The 26,100-nt window shown below is 38.8% G+C and overlaps 1 protein-coding gene and 1 non-coding gene across 5 annotated transcripts in view; both read right to left on the bottom strand.

The window, feature by feature from the left end:
• Positions 1–25,307, bottom strand: part of FNDC3A (fibronectin type III domain containing 3A) — a 115,074-nt gene extending 89,767 nt beyond the window's left edge. Inside the window, exons 1-2 of one of the 4 annotated variants that reach the window (XM_070380318.1) lie at positions 24,950–25,307; positions 3,751–3,888 (exon numbers count right to left, since the gene is read on the bottom strand). In XM_070380318.1, coding sequence (XP_070236419.1) covers positions 3,751–3,849 — 99 coding nt within the window. In that variant the 5' untranslated portion in view covers positions 3,850–3,888; positions 24,950–25,307. Of the gene's footprint in view, positions 1–3,750; positions 3,889–10,720; positions 10,869–23,437; positions 23,574–24,117; positions 24,856–24,949 lie in introns of those variants that run through there. The other 3 variants (XM_070380316.1, XM_070380317.1, XM_070380315.1) reach the window with 3 other exon arrangements.
• On the bottom strand, positions 7,830–7,901 carry TRNAW-CCA (transfer RNA tryptophan (anticodon CCA)). The gene has a single exon. It is a non-coding gene; the product is annotated as a tRNA-Trp (tRNA).
• Positions 25,308–26,100: the final 793 nt, after the last annotated feature.

Genomic DNA, 26,100 nt, shown 5'->3' with positions numbered 1-26,100 from the left:
TCCTAGATATTTATCCAACTAGTTGAAAACTTATGTCTAACCAAAAACCTACATATAAATGTTTAAAGCACTTTTACTTATAATTGCCAGAAACTATTAACAACCAAGCTGTCCTTTAATAGGTAAATGAATAAAGCAGTACATTCATACAATGAAGTATCATTCATATAATGTATTATTCATACAATACAATCATATAATGAATGATACAACAGCATCATTCATACAATAATAAAGAGAAATGAGCTACTGAAACAGCCACAAAAAGAAATTTTCTAGATCATATTGCTAAGCGAAAGAAGTTGGTCTGAAAGGCTACATACTGCATGATTCAAACTATAAGATATTCCGGAAAAAGATAAAAACTATAGCGACAGTAAAAATACAGCTATTTGCCAAAGTTCCAAGGGGTGGGGAGTGAGGGAGGAATAATGGAGCGTTGGGGAGTTTTAAGGAAGTTAAACTGTTCTTTATAATACTATAATAATGATACATAGTATTACACATTTCTCAAAACCCACAGAACTGTACAATGCCAAAAATGGCACCCCACTCCAGTACTCCTGCCTGGAAAATCCCACGGATGGAGGAGCCTGGTAGGCTGCAGTCCATGGGGTCGGGAAGAGTCGGACACGACTGAGCAACTTCACTTTCACTTTTCCCTTTCATGCATTGGAAAAGGAAATGGCAACCCACTCCAGTGTTCTTGCCTGGAGAATCCCAGGAACAGGGGAGCCTGGTGGGCTGCCGTCTATGGGGTTGCACAGAGTCGGACACAACTGAAGCGACTTAGCAGCAAGAATGAACCCTAATGTAAACTGTGGAACTTAATAATGTATCAACATTGGTTTATTGATACAATAATGTATCAATATTGGTTTTTATTGGTTTATTTATTGGGCTTCCCCGGTGGCTCAGATGGAAAAGAATCTGCCTGCAATGTGGGAGACCTGGGTTTGACACCTGGATTGGGAAGATACTCTGGAGAAGGGAAAGGCTAACCACTCCAGTATTCTGGCCTGGAGAATCCCTATGGACAGAGGAGCCTGGCAAGCTACAGTCCATGGGGTCACAAAGAGTCAGACACAACTGAGCAATTAAGCACATTGGTTTATTAATTGCAACAACTGTACCTATAAGATGTTAATAACAGGGGAAACTGTGGGTAAGATGTAAATGAGAAAACCTCTCAGCTCAATTTTTCTGTAAACCTAAAACACTCCAAGAATACAAAAAAGATGAATAAAATTTTTCAAACACAAAAAACAGTAAAGGTGCTGCCAGTGAAAATTAAAGATAAATGTCTATCACAGCTTCCCTAAAAGCAACACTAGCAGTAATGATGTCAGGAGTGATTCCTTCCAATTTAATTCATAAGCCAAAAGACCCACTATGTATGTGACATTGTATAAAATGCATTTGCTATAAAAAAGTGAGAAAATATTGATGAGTATTTTAGATAATCTGGATGGTCAACGATAAGAAAATTAATTTGATCTCAAGAGGTAGAACAGAAATCATCTCACATTCCCAAGAGGAAACAGAATGATATTCCCAAGACAGTAAAGACAAAGCACAACCTATCTGTTATCCTAAACTGTTAACATCATGCATGTACACGAGACTTCCTTCTGTCAGGAACTGTCTTCAGCTTGCCTCTTTACTCTGGGCACCAACCCGGTGGTGTCATATCACGAGAGGCAAGCTATTAATTTGGCCATGCTTGGCACAGCAGTAAGTTCCTGAGTTAAGACAGAGGGGTGTGTTGTCAACTGTTACCTACTTATTGCTAGCTTCAGCTCCTTACAGTCTACCATAGCTATGGGCCTATTTTGTTACACCTATACTTAGCATCAGTTGTAATTATTTCTCAGCTTACTATATCTGTTGACTTAAGTCCTGACTGACATACCTATAGAGTTTCTTCAGTCTTTTAAGCATTCATCGAGTGCTTCAATTCAAATTCAGCAAATATTTACTGAAGCTCATTTCACCCTCAAAGGTACACCTACTGTAAGCAGTTATTATTACCTCTCTCTCAGAGAGAAGTGAAGTAATTTGTCTTAAGTCACCCAAATCAAATCTATCGACCAATCCTATGCTCATTCCATTCACTGATATCTCTCCCCTAACTAGCAAAGAGTGCTAGTTAGAATTTAAGGCTTTATTCCACCTCTTGACACCTGACTTTTCAAAGCCTACATAAAAACCTGTCTTCTAGAACTACTGACTCCACCCGATCCTTCAAATCTTGCTCTAGTAAGCTCTTCTATTCCCAGCTCCTTTCTCTGTATCCGTCTACACAATCACTACTATATGCTAGCCATGGTGCTCGTAAGATCTCAAGAAAAATTCTGCCAAAAGAATCTCCTTTTGAAAGAAAAGAAAGAAAGAAATCTTAAGAGGGCATTCTGGTCTTGATTCAGCCTTTTGTCTTCCCTTTAACAGACTATACACTATAGGAGCTACATCAGTGTACTGTAATTAACTGCTTCAGAGATTCTTTCTTGTATTACACTATAAACAACTTGAAGCCAGTGATTTGCCTAAGGCAACAATGATAAAAGGCACTCCCAGAGCCTTAAAGTAAACGAATATCTGCCACATCTATTATTTTTAAGGGAGAAAAAAACCTGTTTAACAGACTTGAATTTTATCATAAAAAGCAACTTTAGTGACATGAAGTTGCTGCTAAAAGCTATCAGAGCACATGTGAAAATAAAAACCAGTGTATACTTTTCATACCACGTTTATTCAAAACAGAAAAGCTCACCACTCAATTTTTCAATAGCAAAGTGAACAGAGTAGTTCGTTATCTGGTAAGCAAATAACTGCCCACTGTAGATACTAAGTTTATAAAGTAACAAAATACAATTATATTTCTCTTAGTTTCCCAAGGAAGCAATATGAATAATGGAGCAAAAAAGCTTTGTGTGATCTTGGGCCTTTCTGAAACTCATTTCGTTTCATCTGCAATAGGGACAGGATTGCTGAAAAAATTAAATAAGATCATAAAGTTCTTAGCACATGTTTTTTCCCATAGTGAGAACTCAAATTGTTCCTTCTCTTCTCTCATTATTATTTATTATGTCCTTAATCTTTGTTTCCTTACTCACAACATTAAAATCCAGACCATACAAGGTAGCCGTGAGAATTAAGTACATCGCTTGGCACATCACAGGTACTTATGAAAGCCCATCATTCTCATCCCTTTAGGACTGCTGAGGGAATGAGGCATCAACGAAATAACAGAACTTTATTTATAAAGCCCTGGGAGAAAAACACACCAGGAATTGTGTGTTTGCTTTTAGAGGGGAGGGGGATTCTGGTGAGAAGAAAAGATTTTAATATAATGCAGGCAGTCATTTAATCATATAATTAAATCATGATTTCATAGTGATTTGAAGTAATGATCTATAATAACCATTGAGGCACAAGGTTAAACTTAGTTAAAAAACGTTCAGGGACTAGTACACTGTTTGCCTAAAGTAAAATGTTAAAAACAAGTTCAGTGGCAACTAAATAGAAACACAAGAAATTGAACGATTAATTAGTGAGACATTTTAGAAGCAGCTTCAAAAACAGTCTCATTTCATTTTCCTATGAAACCAGAACAACAGTGTGAACTGGATTTTAAAATATTAACAGGAACCCATTGTTGTGATGCCTCATTCTGTTCTAAATTTTGCATTCTTCTGAAAGAAATACATGTGTACTAGACATCAGAAATAAACATTTCAGTTTCCTTACCTGTTGTGTTCCATCTGCACTTACAATAGGGGCAGACAGAAGAGAAATATCACTACTTAAAATCTGAGTTGTATCCAGTAGTGGTGGATGTTCTGCCATTATCAGTAAGACATTAATATACCGGATAACCCTCCAACTCTGAAAAACAAAAATATATAGCCATTTGTATGTACATCCTTAAAAATACACTAAAATACAACGCATTCAAGATAAAGAGATATTCTGACTCTTTTTTCTGTCAACAGATCATTTAAGGAAACACATTTCTTGTTTACCAAACATCTGTCAATGTAGACAGCAAATCAAGATACGTTATCAGGAGCTTCTATTTAAATGCCATGTCTGTCTTGTCTGTCTCTCTATTCCTTCCATCTCTACATACCATTTATTTAATTTAACTGCCACTACTTTAGCTAAACCCTGGAATAAGAATTAAAATGCATGACTGAGTGAGGCAACTCTATCACTGATTCTTTTTAATTTGAGCCGAGAAGGTGTTTATGAAGAAACAATTAACTCTCATCACCCTATCAGTCTCTAGGAACTACACAAGAACTACAATCTTTTATTGATTCCTCAGAGCAAAACGGTAGAAAAATTTCTTCAGGATTAGAAAAAGAAACTTCAAATGTTAAGTTCTGGCTTTGGTCTCTGTCATTCTGGTTTTATTGTTTCTTCCTAAGAACCTTACAATAAGCCAAATCATTTCAGTGATGAAAGCTCATACATTTAGAACACTTTAACTGTGTACACAGTATCACCTGTTATATATTTTAATAAAAAGTAAAAGATTTGAGGTAGTATCAATCTACCATGTATAACATCAACCAATGTCAGCAAATTACATGTCAAAATGAGCACAACTGAGGTCAATCATAAATTTTATCAAATCTATACTGAAAGGTAAAATAAACATTGTTGGACGCTTGTAGTAGTCTACAATTCAGTAGGGTCAAAATGTTTAGCTTTCTTAAATGGAATTTTGTTTTTACTTATCCATCACGGCTGTGCTGCACGTCATGTGGGATCTCAGTTCCATGACCGGTATCAAACCCTCGCCCCCTGCAGTTTTCTTGGATTGCTTTCTTGTATGGCCATATTCACACTACATGCAAAGCAGTTGGTTTTATTTCAGCTTGCAAACTGGAAACTTCAGTAATGCAACTAAAATGTTGCATTTGGAAACCTAAAAGTTCCTTTCATTCCTGCCCTGTCAGCTTCTTTCAATCAATTTCTTTTAATTTTGCTACTACTCAGTTCCTATGTTCTCATTTTGTGACCACAAATACCCATTTGTTTTAAATTATGCATCTATTTTCACTTGTTTTTTTTTTTTAAATAAATTTGATATGCGAAAAAAAAGAGAAGTGATTTGTCACACTTGCTAATTTCTATGGAATGAATACACATTCCCCCACGGTCCATTCCAAGCCACCATGGTTTAAAAACTGACCTGAAAATGCCTGAATTTTTAATAATCACTTTTGTACATAAGTACAAGATGGCTCCAACATATCACTCTCTTTATCTATATGTCAATATTTGACCGTCTATGTGATAGTAATTTAATGTCTAGCAGTACTACTGCAAATTTTTTTCTAACTACTGTCAAATTAAACAATGTTTAAAAAATTGATGCCAGATACATTGCATATCTGAATGCAAAAGGTAAGACAAAAAGCTCCTAAAGATAACACAAAAGAAAATCTCATAACTGTGAGACAGAGAAAGGTTTTTTAAACAGGGTATAAATTATGTTTCTTAAATCATAAAGTAAAAGAATGACATACTGAACTTCATTAAGTACTATGATTCATTAAAAAAAATCTTTAAGAGAATGAGAAAGCAAGCCACAGAATGAAAGATATTTACAACATATATAACTGTAAAAGAGCACATATTTAGCAAATTCAGGCCTCCTAACAAATTGAGTTTTAAAAAAAAAAAGAAAAATGAAATGAGACCTGAATACACTCTTCACAAAAATAGAAATTCAAGATACCAATAAACATATGAGAAGATTCTCAAGTTCATTATTGAGAAAAAGTTAATTAAAATCACAATGAAATGCCTACCACATACTAGGATGATAAAAATGGAAAAGACTGATGATATCAAGTATTAGTGAAGCTACAGAGCAACTGACACAATCATAAGGAATGTGAATGAAAACTCATAAAAATCACTCTGGAAACCAGTTTGATATTATCTACCAAAATTGAACATGAATATGAATATTCTATAACCTGGCTATGATTCAGCTATTAGACTCCTGCTGCTAAGTCACTTCAGTCGTGTCCGACTCTGTGCAACCCCATAGACGGCAGCCCACCAGGCTCCCCCGTCCCTAGGATTCTCCAGGCAAGAACACTGGAGTGGGTTGCCATTTCCTTCTCCAGTGCATGAAAGGGAAAAGTGAAAGTGAAGTCGCTCAGTCATGTCTGACTCTTAGCGACCTCATGGACTGCAGCCTACCAGGCTCCTCCGTCCATGGGATTTTCCAGGCAAGAGTACTGGAGTGGGGTGCCATTGCCTTTTCCAATTAGACTCCTAGTATACACCAAAAAGAAATGCATGAGCATGTGTATCAAAAGATAAGTACATGAAGGTATATACAGCAGCATTCATCTTTAATAGCCCCAAACTGTAAATAATCTAAATGTCCCTCAACAGTAAATGGAACACTGTATCTGATTCATCCAACTCACTACTATACAGCAATAAAAATTTAATGGACTAGTGATACAGAGAACAAAAATGAATTTTACAAATACAATGTGAATGAAAAATAGACACAGAAGAGTACATACTGAACAATTTATAGAAAGTTTAAAAACCAATTAAATTTGTCTGGTATTAAAAATCAGGTAGTGATTGCCTTTGGAAAGGAAGAAAGGATGGGGACCGGGAGGGGCAGGAAGGCAGTTTTGGGGGTGCTGCTACTGTTCTACATCTTGACCTGGGAGGCTGTTACATGGTAATTACTAGTGTGTTATAAGCTTCCCTGGTGGCTCAGAGGTTAAAGAATCTGCCTGCAATGTGGGAGACCTGGGTTCAATCTCTGGGTGGAGAAGATATTCTTACCTGGAGAATACTCATGAACAGAGGAGCCTGGCGGGTTACAGTCAATGGGGTCACAAAGAGTCGGACGTGACTGAGCGACTTCACGTTCAGTGTATTATAAATTTAGCTGTATGCTATGTATGTACTTCTCTGCATATACTTCAATACAATTATTTTTTAAAGTTAAAATGAACACATGATCACCTCCATTGACGCAGAAAAAAAACACTTGATAAGATTCAACACACTTTCATGATAAAAATACTCAACAAACTAGGAACAGAAAGAAACTACTTCAACGTATTAAAGGCCATGTGTGAAAACCTCAGAGCTAACATTACACTCTGTGGTGAAAGGCTGAAAGCTTTCTTCTAGTCAGGAAAAAGGTTAGAATGCCCACTCTCGCCACACCTATTCATAGTATTGGACACAGTACTAGAAGTCATAGGCAAAGCAACTGGGCATGAAAAAGAAATAAGAGACATACAAATTGGGGATAAATAAGTAAAACTATCTTTGTTCACAGATGACAGGATCTTACATGTAGAAAACCCTAAAGATTTTTTTTAAAAACTTAGAACAAATAAATTTGGTAAAAATACACAATGCAAAAATTAATGCACAAAGATCAGCTGCATTTCTATACACTAACTGAAACAATCTGATATGTTTCAGGTACTTTTAAAAAGACTAATTAGGAATAAATCTAACCAAGGAGAACAAAGATTTGTATTCTGAAACCATGAAATATTGCTAAAAGAAATTAAAGAAGACACAAATAAATGGAAAGATACCCTGTGTTCAGAGTTAGAAGGCTTAATATTGTTAAGATGTCCGTAATACCCAAAGCAATCTACAGACCAAATGTGAAAGTGAAAAGTGAAAGTGAAAGTGAAGTGGCTCAGTCGTGTCTGACTCTTTGTGACCCGTGGACTGTAGCCTACCAGGCTACTCCATCCTTGGGATTCTCCAGCAAGAATACTGGAATGGGTTACCATTTCCTTCTTCAGGGGATCTTCCCCACCCAGGAATTGAACCTCGGTCTCCTGCATTGGAGGCAGACGCTTTAACCTCTGAGCCACCAGGGAAGATCACAGAGCAAATGTAATCTCTATCAAAATCTCAATGGCTTTTTTTTTTCCCAGAAAAATTCATTCTAAAATTCCTATGGAATCACAAGGAATCCAAAACAGAAAAATAATTTCGAAAAGTACAAAGTTGGACGACTCAAACTTTCTGATTTCAAAAAACATACTACAAAGCCATAGTAATCAAACAGTGTGATAATGGCATAAAGACAATACACCAATGGAATAAAACAGAGAGCCCAGGAACAAACTGTCACGTATATGGTCAAATGATCTTTGACAACGATGCCAAGACCAGTCAACAAGGAAGGGCAGTCTCTTCAACAGTGATGGGAAAACTGCATATTCACATGCCAAAAAAAAAAAAAGTTAAACCCTTGTCTTGTACACCACATTCAAAAATTAACTCAAAATGAATTAAAGACCCAAATGTGAAACCCATAACTCTCCAAGAAGATAACAGGGGGAAAGCTTCAAGACACTGGACTTGGCAATTGTTTCTTAGATATAACACCAAGAGTAAAGGCTACAAAAACAAAAATAGACAAATAGGACATCAACCTCAAATACTTTTTGTGCATCAGAGGACACACTGAATAGAGTGAAAAGGCAACCTATGGAAATGGAAAAAAAACACTTGCAAACTTAGCTCCAGTTGCTACAAAATACCACAGATTGGGAGGCTTAAACAACAGACATTTATTTCTCATAGTTCTAGAGGGTAGGAAGTCTAAGATCTGGATGCCAGCATGGTCAGGTTTTTGGTGAGGGCCCTTCCCCCAGCTTGCAAAAGGACTATCTTCTTTCTGTACCCTCACATGGCCGAGAGAGAGAAAGCCAAGAGAGAGAAAGCTCTGGTCTCTCTTCCTCTTCCTGGATTTAAAGGGCACTAATCCCATCATAGGGGCTCCACCCTCATGAATCACCTACCTCACAAAGGCCCTACCCCTTAATATCAACACATAATGGTACAGGGTTATGACATATGAATTTTGGAAGGACACAAACATTTAGTCCATACTAAATTCTGCCCCTGGGCCCCCCATCCCCCCGGCTCTTTTCATGTAAATTTAAACACACACACACACACAAACAACACATTCATTCCATCCCAATAGCCACAAAAGGCTTAACTCATTTCAACACAGAGTCTAAAATTGCACCTAAATCAGATTTGGGTGAGACCTGAGGTACAATTCATCCTGACACAAAATTCCTCTCCCACTGTGAACCTGTGAAACCTGTTAAGTTTCATGCTTCCAAACTGCAACAGTAAAATAGGCCTAACATAGACAGTCTCATTACAAAAGGAAGAAATCAGAAGGAAAGGGTGACAGGTCCTGAGGAAGTTCAAAATCTAGCAAGGCAAATACCATTAGATTTTTCAGACCAGAGAATAATATCTTTGGTTTCAGGCTCTGCCCTCTGGACCCTAAGGGGTGTGCTATCACTTCCAAAGATATTCCTTTCGCTTGGCAGAGTCTTGCCCATGTGGCTCTGCAAGGCAGAAGTTCCATTCTGTGAAATCAAAGTGGAGGTACCCTGCCCTTCAGGCCTGTGCACTCTGCCCTGATGACCCTGATCCTTTGGGATACTTCTCTATTCTTGAAGAGTAACACATGTTTAAAGCCTTCCTTCATTGCATTCTCCTTGCTTCCTTGAGTCTCACACCTGGCCCTTTAGCCCCACCTGGCAGTGTTTTTAATGGTATAATTCCATCTCTTCCTAGCTTCTGTTGAGATGCTGATTAAGTCCTTGGCTCAGGTCCACACTAATATCCTTATTAAATGGTTGGTGAGCCACACTCTTGGTGTTTTCTTCTGAAGGTGCTTTCTCATTTTTGCAACCTGGATAGGCTGAGAATGTTCCAAATACTTTTTAACTTCTGGTTCTTTTCTGCTTCACAAACCCTTCTTCAATTCATTTCTCTCTTTTCACATTTTGCTATACAGTCTGAAGGAATCAAGCCACTCCTTCAACACTTTGGTTAGAAACCTCCTCAGTTAAATATCTAGTTTTATCACTCACAAGTTTCACTTTCCACAAAATGTTAGAACATGAACACAACACCGCCTAGTTCTCCACTCCTTTATAACAGGGATCACCATTTCTCCATTGTCCAATAACAAGTTCCTCATTCTCATCTGAGACCTCATGAGAATGGCCATTACAGTCTATATTTCTACCAACATTCTGTTCATGATCATTTATGAATTCTCTAAAATAATGGAGCTTTTCTCCTCCAGCTCTCCTCTCTTCTTTCTAAGCTCTCACTATTTGCCTTTAGCAGTCCCTTAATGACAATTCTGGGCTTCCCTGGTGGCTCAATCGGTAAAGAATTTGCCTGCAAAACTTAGGCAACGCTCCACGAACCTGGGAGTAACTAGTTAGTGCAGTAGCTCTCGGGGTCCTCAGACTCAGAGGCTACCTTCATATAATCACATGTTTTGAGATATCCCTTTCCTATTCTGAAATTCACAGGTAATGCAATCTAACTATACAGATAAAAAATAAATGTGAAATACCACCTGTCACATGAAAGAGAAATCTAAAGAATATAACCTGATATATATGTCAACACGTACATGGTTAAACCGGAAGATAAATTCTACAGATTTCCAAAACACTTCATGGGGAGAACTAAGCTGGGTGAGACCACTTAGTGCTCTATTCTCGCCGGTGCTGGATGCTGCAACAAGTGATTGACAAGTAAGTTCTTTGTGACTTAGAGCAGGTTACTTTTTTCTCTGAGCTGGAGTGTCCTCATATTGAAATGAGAACACTGCTTATTTCACAGGAATGCTGCCTGTATCACTTACCATCACATACGAAGCACTTAGGACCACATCTAGCCCATAGTAGGATCTCAGTGAATGTTGATTCTCATCATTTCTTTCTTGGAGGGGTCAAAGTTACTGTGGGTCCAAGGGTTATTTGTCCTCTTTGCAAGGTATACCTGATTGGGCTTAGTGTTCTCCTACTGGGGGAAATGAGAAGTGGGAGTAATTCAAAGACCAAAATGTTAAAGAAACAGTGACTTTTACTGCTCTCCACTGCTCCCGCCCCTTCTCCAAGTAGGTGAAATTAACATGGGTCAAATTGCCCTTCCTTCTCCCCAGCTCAGTCTTTTCATGCTAGGGACCTTAGTTCCATTCAGTTGCGTCCAACTTTTTGCAACCCCATGGACTGCAACACAACTTTTTCTGGCACATACGTCAAAAGTTTGTCCAGCCTCTACCCATTCAGTTCAGTTGTTCAGTCGTGTCCGACTCTTTGCGACCCCATGAATTGCAGCACACCAGGCCTCCTTGTCCATCACCAACTCCTGGAGTTCACTCAAATTCACATCCATTGAGTCGGTGATGCCATCCAGCCATCTCATCCTCTGTTGTCCCCTTCTCCACCTGCCCCCAATCCCTCCCAGCATCAGTCTTTTCCAATGAGTCAACTCTTCGTATGAGGTGGCCAAACTCTACCCATTACCCAGTTCCAAAGCCACTTGTACATTTTTAGATAAATATGTTACCATTGCACTCTACTTATCATACCAATTACTGTCTTAGCTTGTGCTACTGGAACAAAATACCATAGACTGGGTGGCTTAAACACCACACATTTCTCACAGTTCTTGGAGGCTGAGAGTCCAAGATTAGGTGCCAGCACAGATTCTTGGTGAGGGCCCTCTTCCTGGCCTGCGAATGGCTACTCTCTTGCTGTATCTTCACATGGCCAAGAGAGAGAAAGCTCTGCCCTCTTCTGTGTCTTATAAGAATTAGTGAATCCATCATGAGAGCTCCAGCTTCATGACCCCATCTAAGCTTAATAATCTCCCAAAGACTCCACCTCCAAAAACAATCACACTGAGGTTTAGGGCTTCAAGATATGAGTTTGTGTGGGTGGGTGGGGGGAGGAGATATTCAGTGACAACACTACTAGGTTTAGAAACAGTACTGTTTTCTCACTCAGTCCCTGTCATAATTCTGAAGCTGTACTAGTTTCCTTGTGCATACACTTTATTTCCTAACCTTATTAACAGCCATCCATTCGACATGAATTTGTTCTATTTTAATGATGCTGCTGTCATAATGATAACAGTCGAGACCTAGAAGCCAAGGTAGATAACTCATGGAAATAAGCTTGGCTGGGGGTTTGAAACTTCAGCTCTACTTGTTCAAAAAGTATGTGGGAAAATACAAAGAAAGATCCTACTTGGATTACAGCCAGAGTGTAACTGACAGACACACAGGAAAATTATGTACATTTATTAATATATTGAGAAATCCAATATGTTTTTTTGGTCTTTTGCCTTGTCTAAATCAATGAAACTAAAAATTATAGGATTCCAAGGCCACACATGAAATCACAAGACTTTTATACACTCCAAGGTAGATTTAGTACATTTAAATCTACATTTTAGGATTACTTGAAAATATACATATGAATAAACATTAGGTAAAAGTATTAAAATTACAGTAGCAACTATATTAAGATAGTGGAATTACAGTATAACTGTTTTGTAATGTGGCTATGGTTATATCACTTTTATCAAAATTCTGATTTAAAAATGAACAGTCTCAAGAAGCCACAACTTCTCAAGGCAACTACAGAGTCACATCCAGCTGTAATAAACTATCTAAATACCCTTTCAGGGAAATTTCAAGAAATTCTGCTTGAACTTGGACTTTTATCCAAATTACTAATTCATCTGAACTGATATCCTAAAATGTTACTTTTCCAATTTAGATCCTATTTTTTTTCCAATGTCTGGACTTTTTACTTTCTAAACTTGACTGCTGCTGCTGCTGCTGCTGCTAAGTTGCTTCAGTTGTGTCCGATTCTGTGCTACCTCATGGTACATTAGATTAAAAAAGAGGAGGGGGAGCATTTTAAAATTCCCCTGCAGTGAAACTTACCAAGATGAAAGTCACAGAAATCACTATGTAAAATCTTATTATTTCTTATCAGAACCCCAAAACAAACATTTCACAGATCTAACAATAAGTACATGATGTTAGATTATATTTTTCCTAAGACTAATTAATTAAATTACCCTGTTTGATGTTAATGGTACTCCAGAAAAATGACTCTTAAAAATATATGTAATTTGGGACTTCCCTGGTGGTCCAGTGGTTGAGAATCCACCTTGCCACGCAGAGGATGCAGATTCAATCCCTGGTCAGGGAACTAAGATCCCACATATCGCAGGGCAACTGAGCCTACACATGGCAACTAGAGAGTCTGTGCACCACAAGTAAAGATCCTGCAAGATGCAACTAAGACTTGACACAGCCAGGGCTTCCCTGGTGCTCAGTGAATGCAGGAGACACAAGTTCGATCCCTGGTCTGGAAAGATACCACATGCCACGGAGCAGCTAAGCTCATGTTTCATAACTATCAGGGCTGTGGTTTAGAGCCTGGGAACGCAATCACTGAAGCCTGTGCACCAGTGTCTCCTGCTTGGCAAGCAGATTCTTTACTGCTGAACCACCTGGGAAGCCTGGATGAGGTTTAGGGGAGTGGTTTAAATATAACTGTACAGACTGGTAAGTGTCTTGCTTTTTCACATAAAATGTCTTAAGAGTTTTCTAAAGAAGTGTATCTGTATCTACTCCATCCTTTTTCATGACTATCTAATATTCTACCAGGGGGGTACACTGTAATTTATTCCAGCGATGAGCACGACATGCTTTCATCTTTCTTCATGTATTTCCCTTTCTTCAAGGAAAAATCATGTAATATTCTCTATGAACCTATGATATTATTTCTGTATTACAGATACACAGAAATGAAACTTTTGGTTTAGAAGTATACACTTTCAAAATTGATAGATACAACTAAACTTCTACCCTAAAAAGATAAAACTGTTCATACTCTGTTCAACAGTTTGAGTGGCTACTTTCCAATTTGATACTTAGCTAAGGTTTTCCAATTTTTGCCAATTAGCAAAGATTTAAAAATATCTTATCTCATCGATGTTTTACATTTCTCTTATTATTGCTGTTTGAGTATCTCTTCAAAACTGTATAGGCTACATTTCTACTCTTATGAATTTCCTACTTACATCCTTTCTCATTTTCTACCAGGTTGATTTGTAGGCACACCTTGTATACCTTGACTATTAACTTTGTCTATTACATGTCAAATATTTTAGCCCAGGCCACCACTGCTTGTCTTTTTTAATGCCATTTAAGTTTGACATCTCATTTGAAATGGCTTTCACTGCCCTGAAATTTTTTTTAAATTCATGTCTTCCAAAATTTTTGCCATTTTATTTTTTACTTACTGAATGTATTTAGTCCAACTGGAACTTAGTTTTGAGAGTGCCACAAAGTGAGTACTTAATTATCTTTACCTCAACAGGACAGCCAATTGTCTAACATCATTTATAGACTAGCTCTTCCATTACTCACTTGTTTATCATATAATAAATTCTTCTGTAACCATGGAGCTCCTCCTGAATTCCTTATTCTGTTCCTTTGATCAACATGCTCATTCCTACTCCAAACTCTTAATAATTATAATTTTACAGTATGTTTTTATCTTTTTAATTTTTTAATATAAATTTATTTATTTTAATTGGAGGTTAATTACTTTACACTATTGTATTGGTTTTGCCATACGTCAACATGAATCCGCCATGGGTATACACGTGTTCCCCATCCTGAACCCCCCTTCCACCTCCCTCCCCGTACCATCCCTCTGGGTCATCCCAGTGCACCAGCCCCAAGCATCCTGTATCATGCATCAAACCTGGACTGGCGATTCGTTTCATATACGATATTATACATGTTTCAATGCCTGTTTTTTATCTTTGAAAACAAAAGGTAAATTCCCTTTTGTTATGCTTCATGTTGAAACTTAACTGTCCATTCTGGTGCACTTTCTTTCTCAAAACTTGAAACATCAGTTGGTCAAATCCCATTTTAAAAATTCTGTTGGATTTCTAATTAGGATTACACTGTCTTTACTGAATAATTTGGTAATTAAGTTCTCACATTCAGAAATATACTATTCTATCAATTTAAGATCTTCTTGTACTTTTTTTCTTCAGACGGTACAACATATTTCTAAAAATTTCTTAAGTATTTTATAATTTAAGCTTCTACTTTTCTTACTGTTTTTCACAGTTGGTTATTGCTGGTTTATAAGAAAGCTAATGAATCTAAGTTTATCCAATAGCAACTTGATTTACTGAAATCTCTTTTTGATTCAAATAATTTTCTGTTGCCTCTCATATTTTCTAAGTAGATAATCATATCAATTGCAAACAGTAACCATAATATATTCCACCTCACTCCTCTTCCCCGTTATTTAGAGGTTATTTTTCTTGTTTCTTAATGTACTAGCTACTTTGACCAATGTTCCTTTCTTTTAATGAAAGTACTCTAACAGTTCACTATGACATTTAATACAGGTTTCTGGTACTCTCTTTACAAGATTATTTTTGGTTGATAAAAAGTTGTCAGGAATAACTGAATTTTAGAAAATGATTTCTTTTTTTTAACATCAAAGAGAGAAACATACTTTCCCCCATTAACCTATTAATATAGTGAATTACATTAATATATTTCCTAATACTGAATCAATATTACACTCCTGGAATTCTACATATCAGAACTGGTATGATTCAAAGCTAGGCTCTTGAGTCAGATGCTGGGTTCAAATCCCAAATCTTTCACTAACTAGTTATATGATTTTAAGCAAAAATGCTTATATGATTTAACTTCTTTGTGCTTCAGTTTCTTCATTTTAAAAATGATGACAATAATATCTACCTCAAAGAATCGTTTTAAGGATTAAGTAAACTAATATATATAAAGTTGTTTACAATAATATACAGAATACAGAAATCATTTAATACATAAATAATTATTATCATTTACTGAGTGCCTTACATTTGCCAGCCAAAAGGTATGCCGCATTATAGGGGTCAGCAAACGAAGACCTGTGCACTGAATCTGGCCTCCTGCCAGCTTTTATTGGCATGCGGTTATATCTAATATTTACAATTTATCTCTGGCTATTTTTAAGGCTCCTAAACCACAGTTAAGTAGTTGCAACAAAGTTCATATGGCCACAAAGCCTAAAATACTTGCTATCTGCTCCTTTACAAGAAAAAAACAAAACAAAATTGCCAACCTGTGAAGTACTCTTCAAACTCACAGAGTTCAGTCTAACAGATGAGACAGGCAAGTTAAAATATATATATACATGCTACAGTATGTTACATACACATTCATGATATTCTGAGCATACTGGGGAAGCATACAGCAGTTCAGTACTAAACTACAGAAAGGATTCACACAAGAAAAGAGAGATAAGAGAAGAGGTATTTTATTTACTTTTCATTTTAAAATATTTTTATATGCCTTTCCTTTTTATCCAAGTGTGTGAATTGCTACACAAAAGGAATACAATGTTGATTTCTGTGACATTCATATTCTAAGTATCCAAAACATTTAAACTTTTTAACAAATGATAGATATATAAGTAAATGGTGAGAACAAGAATTTGGATACCTAACAATGACTAGAAATGCCTATCAAAGGTCTAGATATATGTATCCCATGGCAAGTATTTTACTTGCCATGTTTAATAGGCTCTTTCTTTTTTAATCCCTATAACAGCTAATTCTAGGAGACAGATCCCTGTATTACCCCTCTTTAACATAAGAAACTAAGGTAAAGTAATATGTTCATGTTCATAACAGCCAGTAAGGTATAACAACCTATACCTGCCTAACATAAAACACAGGCTGTTTATACTACAAAGCTGGCAAGTGATGGGAAATAGATATAGTCAAAGAATTTGTTATTGTTTAGTTGCTAAGTCATGTCCGACTCTTTGAGACCTCATGGACTGTAACCGGCCAGGCTCCTCTGTTCATGGGATTTCCCAAGCAAGAATACTAGAGTGGGTGGCCATTTCCTTCTCCAGGAGATCTTCCCGACCCAGGGACCAAACCTGCATCTCCCGCACCGCAGGCAGATTCTTTACCACTGTACCACCCGGGAAGCCCAGCTACGGGATATCAGAGTACAAACTCTGAAGATAAAGACAGAATACATTATAATTGACACAGCAGGAAATGTAGTGTAGTTTAATTTCTAAAACTGAGCAATGATTTAAATAAATTTGTATTTTTGAAGGAACAGTCTGGAAGCAGCCTGAAGATGAACTAGATAGAGGGACAGCTGCCCACACATTCTACCCAAACTCTACTCTGTCACACACATTAGACCAGTTTTGGCCAGGTTCAAGTAATTGATAAAAAAATATAATTCTAGGACACTATGGCATTTGAGGAATAATGATCTGAAGTATTGGAAAGAGCTAGTCCTAATACAGAAGAAACAAAAATATATTTCATAAACTACTAACTAAAATGTAAGGGAAAATATATATTGCAAATGAAAATATGACATAGAAAAAAATCAAGTCTAAGAATGAAACTGTGATTGAGAATGGCTGTCACAAAAAAGACTCATAGACTTAAGAGAATGAATTTATGGTTACTGAGGGGAAGGGTGGGAGGGAGAGATACAATGGAAGTTTGGGATTGACATGTATACACTGCTATATATAAAATAGATAACCACCGAGGACCTACTGTACAGCAAGGGAACACTGCTCAATACTCTGTAACAACCTAAATGAGAAAAGAATTTGAAAAAGAATAGATCCATGTATAATTGATCTCCAGAGAAGGCAATGGCACCCCACTCCAGTTCTTTTGCCTGGAAAACCCCATGGACGGAGGAGCCTGGTAGGCTGCAGTCCATGGGGTCGCTAGAGTCGGACACAACTGAGCAACTTCACTTTCACTTTTCACTTTCATGCACTGGAGAAGGAAATGGCAACCCACTCCAGTGTTCTTGCCTGGAGAATCCCAGGGACGGGGAAGCCTGGTGGGCTGCCGTCTCTGGGGTTGCACAGAGTCGGACACGACTGAAGTGACTTAGCATAACATAGCATAACATAGCATAATTGATCTCTCTGCTGTATACCCGAAACTAACAATGCATTGTCAATCAACTATACTCTAATAAAAAAAAAGAAATCTTTGGAAAACAAAAAAGAATGGCTATCACAAGCCAACCAAAAAATTTAGAGAATGAAAACATAATAAAAATCACAAAAAATTATGTCTTCACTTTTATTTTTATTTAAGCCAATCTTAAGACAAATGGATTTTGAAGTAAATGAAATCATTACTCCCTTCAAGCCAGATCTCAACAAAAGTACACAGTTGTATTTGACATCTATTCCTGCAAAGAAAGCATATAATTACTTTTTAAAGAAAAGTCTTAACTGTGCTTTAAAATGTACTTAAACATCTGTTTAGAACTGCCAGAGAAGTAGGCAGATTTTTTTTTCCTCCTCACTAGGGAATTGGATTTCACTAAGATATTACTTAAATTGTTCAAATTATTCTGTTCAAATACATGTTAAAATGTGGATTCTGAAGAAGGAAAGCAGAACACGGTGACTTTCAGACATTTTTGATAGAGGCTGATTAACAATCTGTCAAATTTAGAGATCTTTTACACCAAGGTTTATTTCAAAGCACATATCATACTTATTTTGTATTTCTAACAACTAGCACATAAGCAATCTCAAGAAGTGAGGCAGGAAGAGATGGAAGTCAATCAGAATAGTTTCATCTGTAAAATCAGAGTACCACCACATATCTGGCAGTCTATATAGGATTTTAAAAAATATAATCAACTTTCCAGTCAGAGTTCAAGTGGATCTTATTACTATACATACAGAAATAGTCATCTACTTGGAAAAAAAAAAAAAAAACATAAGGAATTCACTTTTGCATATTTCTATCCCACTGTGAAAAGACTAGCTGAATTTCCTTTGAGTAGATCAGTATTCTCCTGCAAAGAGGAACACAGGCGTTGGATAGGGACAATGAAAGATTAATAAGAATGGAAAGAAAGCTTTTAAAATGTGCACCGTCTATGCCAAGAAGGCAGTTAAAAGTTTTGAGTAAACCAAATGTTTACTGGAATACTATTATTTACAGAACTTTGGAGGATAAAGCTTGAACTCGTGATTTCTGGTCTTACTAAAAAAAGATTGCACTGCTTCCAATGTAGTAGTATTAATGTAAAAACATATGGTACATTAATACCACCATGGTTTCCAACATCCCTTTGGATGCTCACAATATTTCTGTGGGGAAAACAGGATATATATTACTCTCCATTTTAAGAACTGGGAACCCAAGACTGAAAAAAAAAACACCTAATCTGAAATCATATGGCCAATAAGGGTAAGTTGGAACTAAAATCCAAAGTACTTTTATCTCCTATCTAGGAAACGGAAACAGCTGGAATAATGAAGCTGTTTCAAATTATGACAAAAGTGGGGTGGCAAAGTGAATTTTTAATTTCTCCTTAAAGTGAAATTTAAAAAGCTGAACTTTTATTATGTAGCAATTCACGAAGGCTTGAAATTTAGTTCAAAAGGTCTATAATGCCTTAAAACCGAAAACAGTACACACATACACAAAGCATGGAAAACGCTAGTACAAGTAAAAGGGCAAGAGTTAACTTCAGTTTGGGGGTTTTGTTGCTTTGTCTGCTTTTAATGTTTTTAAGAGGAAAAAAAGAAACTCTACTGATTTTACCCAGACAGCTCTCCATCTTATATATCTTTACTTTTCCCAACACCTAATGCTATCTCTGACATACAGAATGTACTGATTCAAAGAAACCTCTCATGCTATATTCTTACTTTCTTGATAAGACAAAATACAGAGTAACCCTAGCCAATTTTATTCATGCAATCATAACCTGAAGCACCACTATTTAGCTGGTAATGGTACATGAAACACAATGTGCTGAAGGAAACAGAACTGCCGAAACATACACCTATAAATTTAGAAACTTCAAAAGAGGTATTTCATGTAGAGGAATCTTCAAAATAACCGATACTTACCCTTTAAATCACTGTAACTTATCTCTAAACAATCATAATGAAAATATTTTAAAAGAGACGTCTAGGTCTTTTTTCTCTGCCTCAATCTACATGTGATACAATCTTTTCTTGATGACTCAAGCTCATCAATGTGAATGTCAATTATGTGACTCTTGGAGTTACTGAGGGATGTTGCAACTGCTCTACTCTTTACTAACTCCTCATCAACTACTTTTACAGACGCTGTTTCCTGCTGCCTGCTCCCCAATTGTCATTTGCAGGCCACCAGCATCCTAGCCAAGGCTTCTACAATGACAGCTGTAGTTTAAAATATGTACAACCTGAATAGGCAGTTGATATACTTAGTCTTATACAGATTCTAAATCAAGCCCTGGAGTAGCTATTTTCACTGCTCTAAGGACTAGCTCAAAGGCTTTTCTTCTTTCACTTCCTAGTTGTGAAACTCAGTCTAGGCAGTTGCTAGAAGTCTGGTCACAAAATAACAATTACAATAGAAGTTATTTCTGCATGTTCTCTTTATTTTTATCTTAACATATGGAAAAAGATAAATGATACTCAAAACACACAAAACAACCATGTAGACAAATGATGTAAGGCAGCTCACATTATGTGCTATATGGACAATTAACTAGCCAATTATTAGCCAACAGTCAGCAAAGTAGGCCCGCTGGTCAAATTCTGCGATTGGAAGAAACAAATAAAAAAGGATATTCAATAGAGACTATAAGTGGCCCACAAGGCCTAAAGTATTAGCTATCTGGCACTCTACAGAAAGTCCGCTGATCCCTGATCTAAGCTATAAACACACACATATAAAATATATAAGCTATTCTTCAAACATAAAGCTTAAGTTATTAATATGTCAAAGTAGATGCAGCACTCTTCCAGTGATGGCTTCACAATGATACGGGCAAACTGTCCTGTCCAGCCCTGCCTGTTCCTTTCTTGACCATGTCTTGGCACTTGGCCAAAATCTTGTCTTTAACCTTCTTTTCATCTTCCTCCTGATACTTACCCTCTCAGACTGGTCTCCTTGAATGTCCTTCCTTTTGCTTGATCCCGAAATCCTTCCTAAGATTCAAGTCTGACTTCTTCTGAATGCCTTCCAGGATCATTCCTGCCTTCAGTAGCCTCACTTTCCTTTAAATTCCAGTCCTTACCACATAATTTAATAAGGCCATCTTGTATTTTTTGTTAAGGATTTCTTGTGTGTTAGTCTAGTATCCCCAACTAGTCTGTAAACTACTTGAAGGAAGGAAACACATCCCATTGCTTTTGTATCCCCACTCTAATAGCTCACCATCGTCTGAGCATGTCATCTCCCCAGAGATGACACATGCAACTCTCTATCTTGAGGAAAAAAAGCCTGAGGCCTGGTAATGGATGATAAGTGATTGGAAATATCAAAGGAAGACACATACAAAGGAACTTGATGTAAGACCATAGATTACACCACAAACTTATAAAGTATATGTGAAAGGTAAAGCAAAACTACCACAGTGGGAGGATGGAGATAAGATCAAGGGATAAGGAGGCCACAGCATAACACTCTGAAATAAAATGAGGCCAAAATATTAAGAAAATACTAAAAGCTCTCAAAACAGGTGAAAAAAAATTGTCTTTCACCATTACTGGTCATTCATTTCTTTCAAGCAAGCAGCTCTCGACACTGATATCCACAGGGGCCATTTTTCTTTTTCTTTTTGCAATGTGATAAACAGAAGCACTGAAAAAGACTCAGTGGAATTGCAGGCAGAGCATTCTAAACCTTTGGATTTACAATATTGTGAATTTATTTGAAATCTGCTAGAGACTGCTCGAGGGAAAAAAGCAATCATTTATCTTTTGATCACCTGGCTAATAAAACTGGAAATCATATGCATAGCCCTACATCATTCTCAAAGACATCATCTAGACTCATTTTCATAGAAAAATGCAACAAGAACATTTAAAAAAAAAAACCTTAGATTACCTCATCAAACTGTACTTTAAAAATACAGGCAAAATAGAAGATGCACAAGCCTTGGGTATATACACATTAAAATATACAAATATTTTTTAAACAGACATAACTATTAACCATCAATCTAAACTAAAAACATAAATTAAATGCTCTTTACCCAAGTAAAGCTACTAAAGATGATGAGAATATTAATCATGCATCCCTGTTCTTTTCTGCGTTTTGTAGCCTCTCAATCCTGACCTCTGCCTGGCTGGTCAGAGAAGAGGAAGAAATTTTTTCTTAATCAGTAATAAAATATGCTCAATATTATACCATAGAACTTAAAAAATTAGAACATAATTATTAAATGCAGGAGAAAATAAATCAGCTTTCAGTTACTCATATAAAGGGGGAAAGTGATGACACAGATGACATCAAAAGATAATCCTAAATCTGTTTTTTTGAATGCATACCATTAATTTGGGAGAAGTAAATTACCCCTATGTTTGATTGAAACCAATGTTAACTAGCAGTTAATTTTTCCTAAACAGTCAATGATTTTTGAGGGTTCAGACAAAATGGAAAAAGAGGGAGTTCATTCAGAAGCATACAGGTGGTTAAAAGCAGCCAGCCTGAGATAAAAAAATTTTCAGTTAACCTACCCAAGAAAACTGAGACATGTTCTCTGAAAGGAAAAAAGAAAATTTCATAAAATTTACTATGATAGTGCTAAAATTCAGAAACAAAATTATTTATAAAAATTTTAACAAAAATTTTTTTTTCCTGTCAAGTCAGTACCCTCTCTTCCCACTAACTGGTATAAGTGGTGATGGCAAGAATTATCAGTGGGTTAAGAAGCTGAAAGCAAAATTTTAGGCACTACATTATAGAAGATGTGTTACAACCAATCCTTTTTATCACTGTTTTAAGTCCACCATCTGTCTCAGTGTGCACTTTTATCTCATTACTTGAGCAAAATCAAATCAACCGAGAAAATATCAAAAAGGCAGGAGATTCATTTCTCTGGACTATTTTTAGGTGATTTAAAAGCTTACACGATGGCAAGAACTACAGATTTAGCAAATACACGAAAACTAAATATTTATCCAAATACAAGATCATAGCCATAAGACTCAATTAGTTTCTGCCTAACATATGGCTCCAACTCCTGGGTGGCATATGTTTAGCACTAGTGCTGGTACTATCGTGGTGATAAAATATTATAGTAACAGTTCAACTTTTCATTCTTATAGTACAGAAAAAAACCAATTTTGCTTTCAAGAACTAAAAACACGGAAAGCAGCAAAATTGTTTTGCCGCTCAATTTCGAGTCCACAAATTACATGCACATGAGCTTTACAGAGTCAAAAAAAATCCTGTCAGCCTGGTATTCTTAGTTAATAGATGCTCAGACGCAAAGGTGTCCAAAGAAACTTACATGAAATTTCACAAAAGAAAATCCCGAATTTACGATTCCTAGCACCCCCACTATCCATTATCCACCCCCTACCCCTACAAAAAAAATCCCAAGGTTTTTTTTTTTAACGCTAACAGTTTAATAAAAGAACGACTTACATTAATTAAAATAGCCCCTTTTCTGCCCGCGATTTTACGGCTAAATTATGAGTTCATTTTCCTTTACCTAACACATGACGTCCTTCCACCGCCGTGTCAAAAGTTCAAAGATCCAGGTTGTTAAACAGGGCGAGGACTGCAGCCTGGAGTCCAACCCCCCCGCGACTGAACAGGTGGTTAACTCAGCCCGCTGAAGGAACGGCCAGGTACCGGGACCAGCCAAACAAGATCAAACACACCCGGGCGGGTTTTCGAGGTTTGAACCCCAACAGGCGCGGGGGTCTCTTCAGAGGGGCGTTCAAGTTCGGCGGCCGCCGGGCGGCCACAAGCCCGGGCGCTGCGGACGCTCGGCGATCCTCTCCTGGAGGGCTCCGGCACTCGACCCCCGCGCCGCCAGGAGCGGCGCTGCTCGCCGCGGGCCGCCGGCCAGGGGGGGCGGAGGGCGGACCGCCCGCGCCCCCGCGCCGCCTCCGCGGGCTGGTGGCGGGGCCGTGGCCGCGCCCCCGCGAGCGCCTCCCGGAGAGACTGGGGCCCGGCAGGTGCCCGACAAGCGGATGCGTCCCGCCCGCGGCCCACTCCCCCCGCTCGGCAGAGCGCGCGCCCCCAGGACGGGGTGGGCCGCGCCCCTCGACGGGCCCGAACCCCCTCTCGGTGCCCCGGCCCTTCACACTCAGCCTAACGGATTCCGTGACGCCTGCCCCGGGGCGCGACGCCCGCCTTTCCCGAAGGGAGCGCCCGCGCTCTCACCTCCGAGTCACGCCGCTCTGAGGCGGAGGAAGGCGGCTACCCCGGTGCCTCTTCTTCGGGTTCCTGATCGTCCTCGCTCCACCTCAGCGGCAGAGCCAGCTCTCGGGGCCGCCGCAGCCGCCGGCGCACTGACTGTTGGGGTGGTTTCCCGGCAGTGACGGCGCCGCCTCAGCCCCGCTCCTCGCTCCCTCTCCGCGTAGCTCCCGCTTTCTGTTTCACCCGAGGGACCGCGAACGCCGCCGCCGCCATGCTTACTACGGAGCCGGGAGGAGGAGCCCGGAGTCGGCTCGCCGAGTGCGGCTGCGCGAGCCCCGCCGACGGCGCCCCCGGCCGGCCCGGACCCCGCGTCCCCGCCCCGCGCCCGCGCCCGCCGCCCCGCGGGTCTTTCCCCGGAGCGCCGGGCTGCCGAGTAACCCCACCACGCCGCAAGCCCGGACGCCCACCGCCCTCCCGGGCTCCGGGCTCTTTCCCGAGGCCCGACTGCGCCCGAGTCGTCGTAGCGGCGACACTAGGGAAATGAGGAGTTAATAATGGACGTTCCTGGGACCACTCACACAATTTCTCAGTCCAAACTCTAAAAGGCTCCCTGTGAGGCGCACCGGGTCTGCCTCTTTCCGAAAGCGCAAAACTTAATGCCGGCAGGTGCTTTTAAAGACACTCCCCCGAGGAACAGGAAGCCAACCGAAGTGGGCTTGGATGTTTTCAATTCCAAACGCTTTAGTGCCCGGGATCTCCTCAGCAAGCAAAAATACTTAGATATTTACTGCAGTTGAAAATGTGGGGGTTAGTTTTTTAGTCTCTTCCCCAATCAAATCGCGTGGAATCCCATTACCTTAATTTGTGCTCCAGCCCGAAGACCTGGAAGGGAACGCAGTCGAGATTTCCCTGAACCTCCAGCGACTGGGGGCGCTGCAATAATGCCTGAGGGCTGCCCTGGGCTGCTTCCTTTTGCGGGTTCTACTAGAAGACTTGGGATGGGGGTAGTCCTTGGGACGGGGAGTCTAACCCAGGAACTGTCCCTTCAGAAACAATGGTGATGTAACCAGGCTTCTTTGTCTGGCTTTATTTCGGTTTTTTAATTGTGCTGCCTTTCAAAAATAGCAGTGCTTTTTTCTTCCACCTTTTAACAGGAATTCTCTGAAAATGTATTTATTCCCTACCTTCTTAAGGAATACAGTGGTTAATGAAATCCTTTGTTGATGACTGGCCATCAGATGCCATACCTTGGCCATAACCTAAAGTCCCAAAAGATTGCTGAGGTATATAGGGTCTCTACTTAGGTGATCTCTCTTTTTTTTTCTCTCTCTCTTTGGAATGTTCTCATCACCTTTTCTAATATCTGTTACTGCTGCTCCTCTTCTCATCTGCCTCTTGAACCACTCAGATCCTTCTTCTCATCCTTTCTACTTTACTGTTTATTTTTTACTCTTTTCTCCTTTCTTGTGTTCTTTATGGCGCCAGGTAATGATTGATGAGGTGTTTATATCCACAATCAGCCAATGAGAGATTTGGTTTCTTCCTCTTCTTCCCATCAGTAAATAGGACAGTGACTCTATATAAAATGGTATCTTGAGATATTTTCATTGTTGTTCACTCTCAAAAGTTCTTTTCCTGCAAGAGAGAGAGGTGTTTCCTTTTCTTAACTTCCAGATTTGGCCCTCTTCCAGACAATTGCTGGAAAGCTGATCTCTGAATAACTGAAGCATAACTCTATGTTTTAAAATAGGATTTATCAGAGTGTGGGTGAGTTGGGTGGCTTCTCCATATTGCTTCCCTAGCTCTATTTGGTCTGAGACTAAGCTACTGCTGCTGCTGCTGCTAAGTCGCTTCAGTCATGCCCAACTCTGTGTGACCCCATAGACGGCAGCCCACCAGGCTCCCCCGTCCCTGGGATTCTCTAGGCAAGAACACTGGAGTGGGTTGCCATTTCCTCGTCCAGTGCATGAAAGTGAAAAGTGAAAATGAAGTCGCTCAGTTGTATCA

This window comes from Bos mutus, chromosome 12, assembly GCF_027580195.1.
Source record: "Bos mutus isolate GX-2022 chromosome 12, NWIPB_WYAK_1.1, whole genome shotgun sequence".
Taxonomy (NCBI): domain Eukaryota; kingdom Metazoa; phylum Chordata; class Mammalia; order Artiodactyla; family Bovidae; genus Bos; species Bos mutus.
The sequence above is the reverse complement of the archived record's forward strand: the minus strand, read 5'-3'. Positions and strand labels throughout refer to the sequence as shown.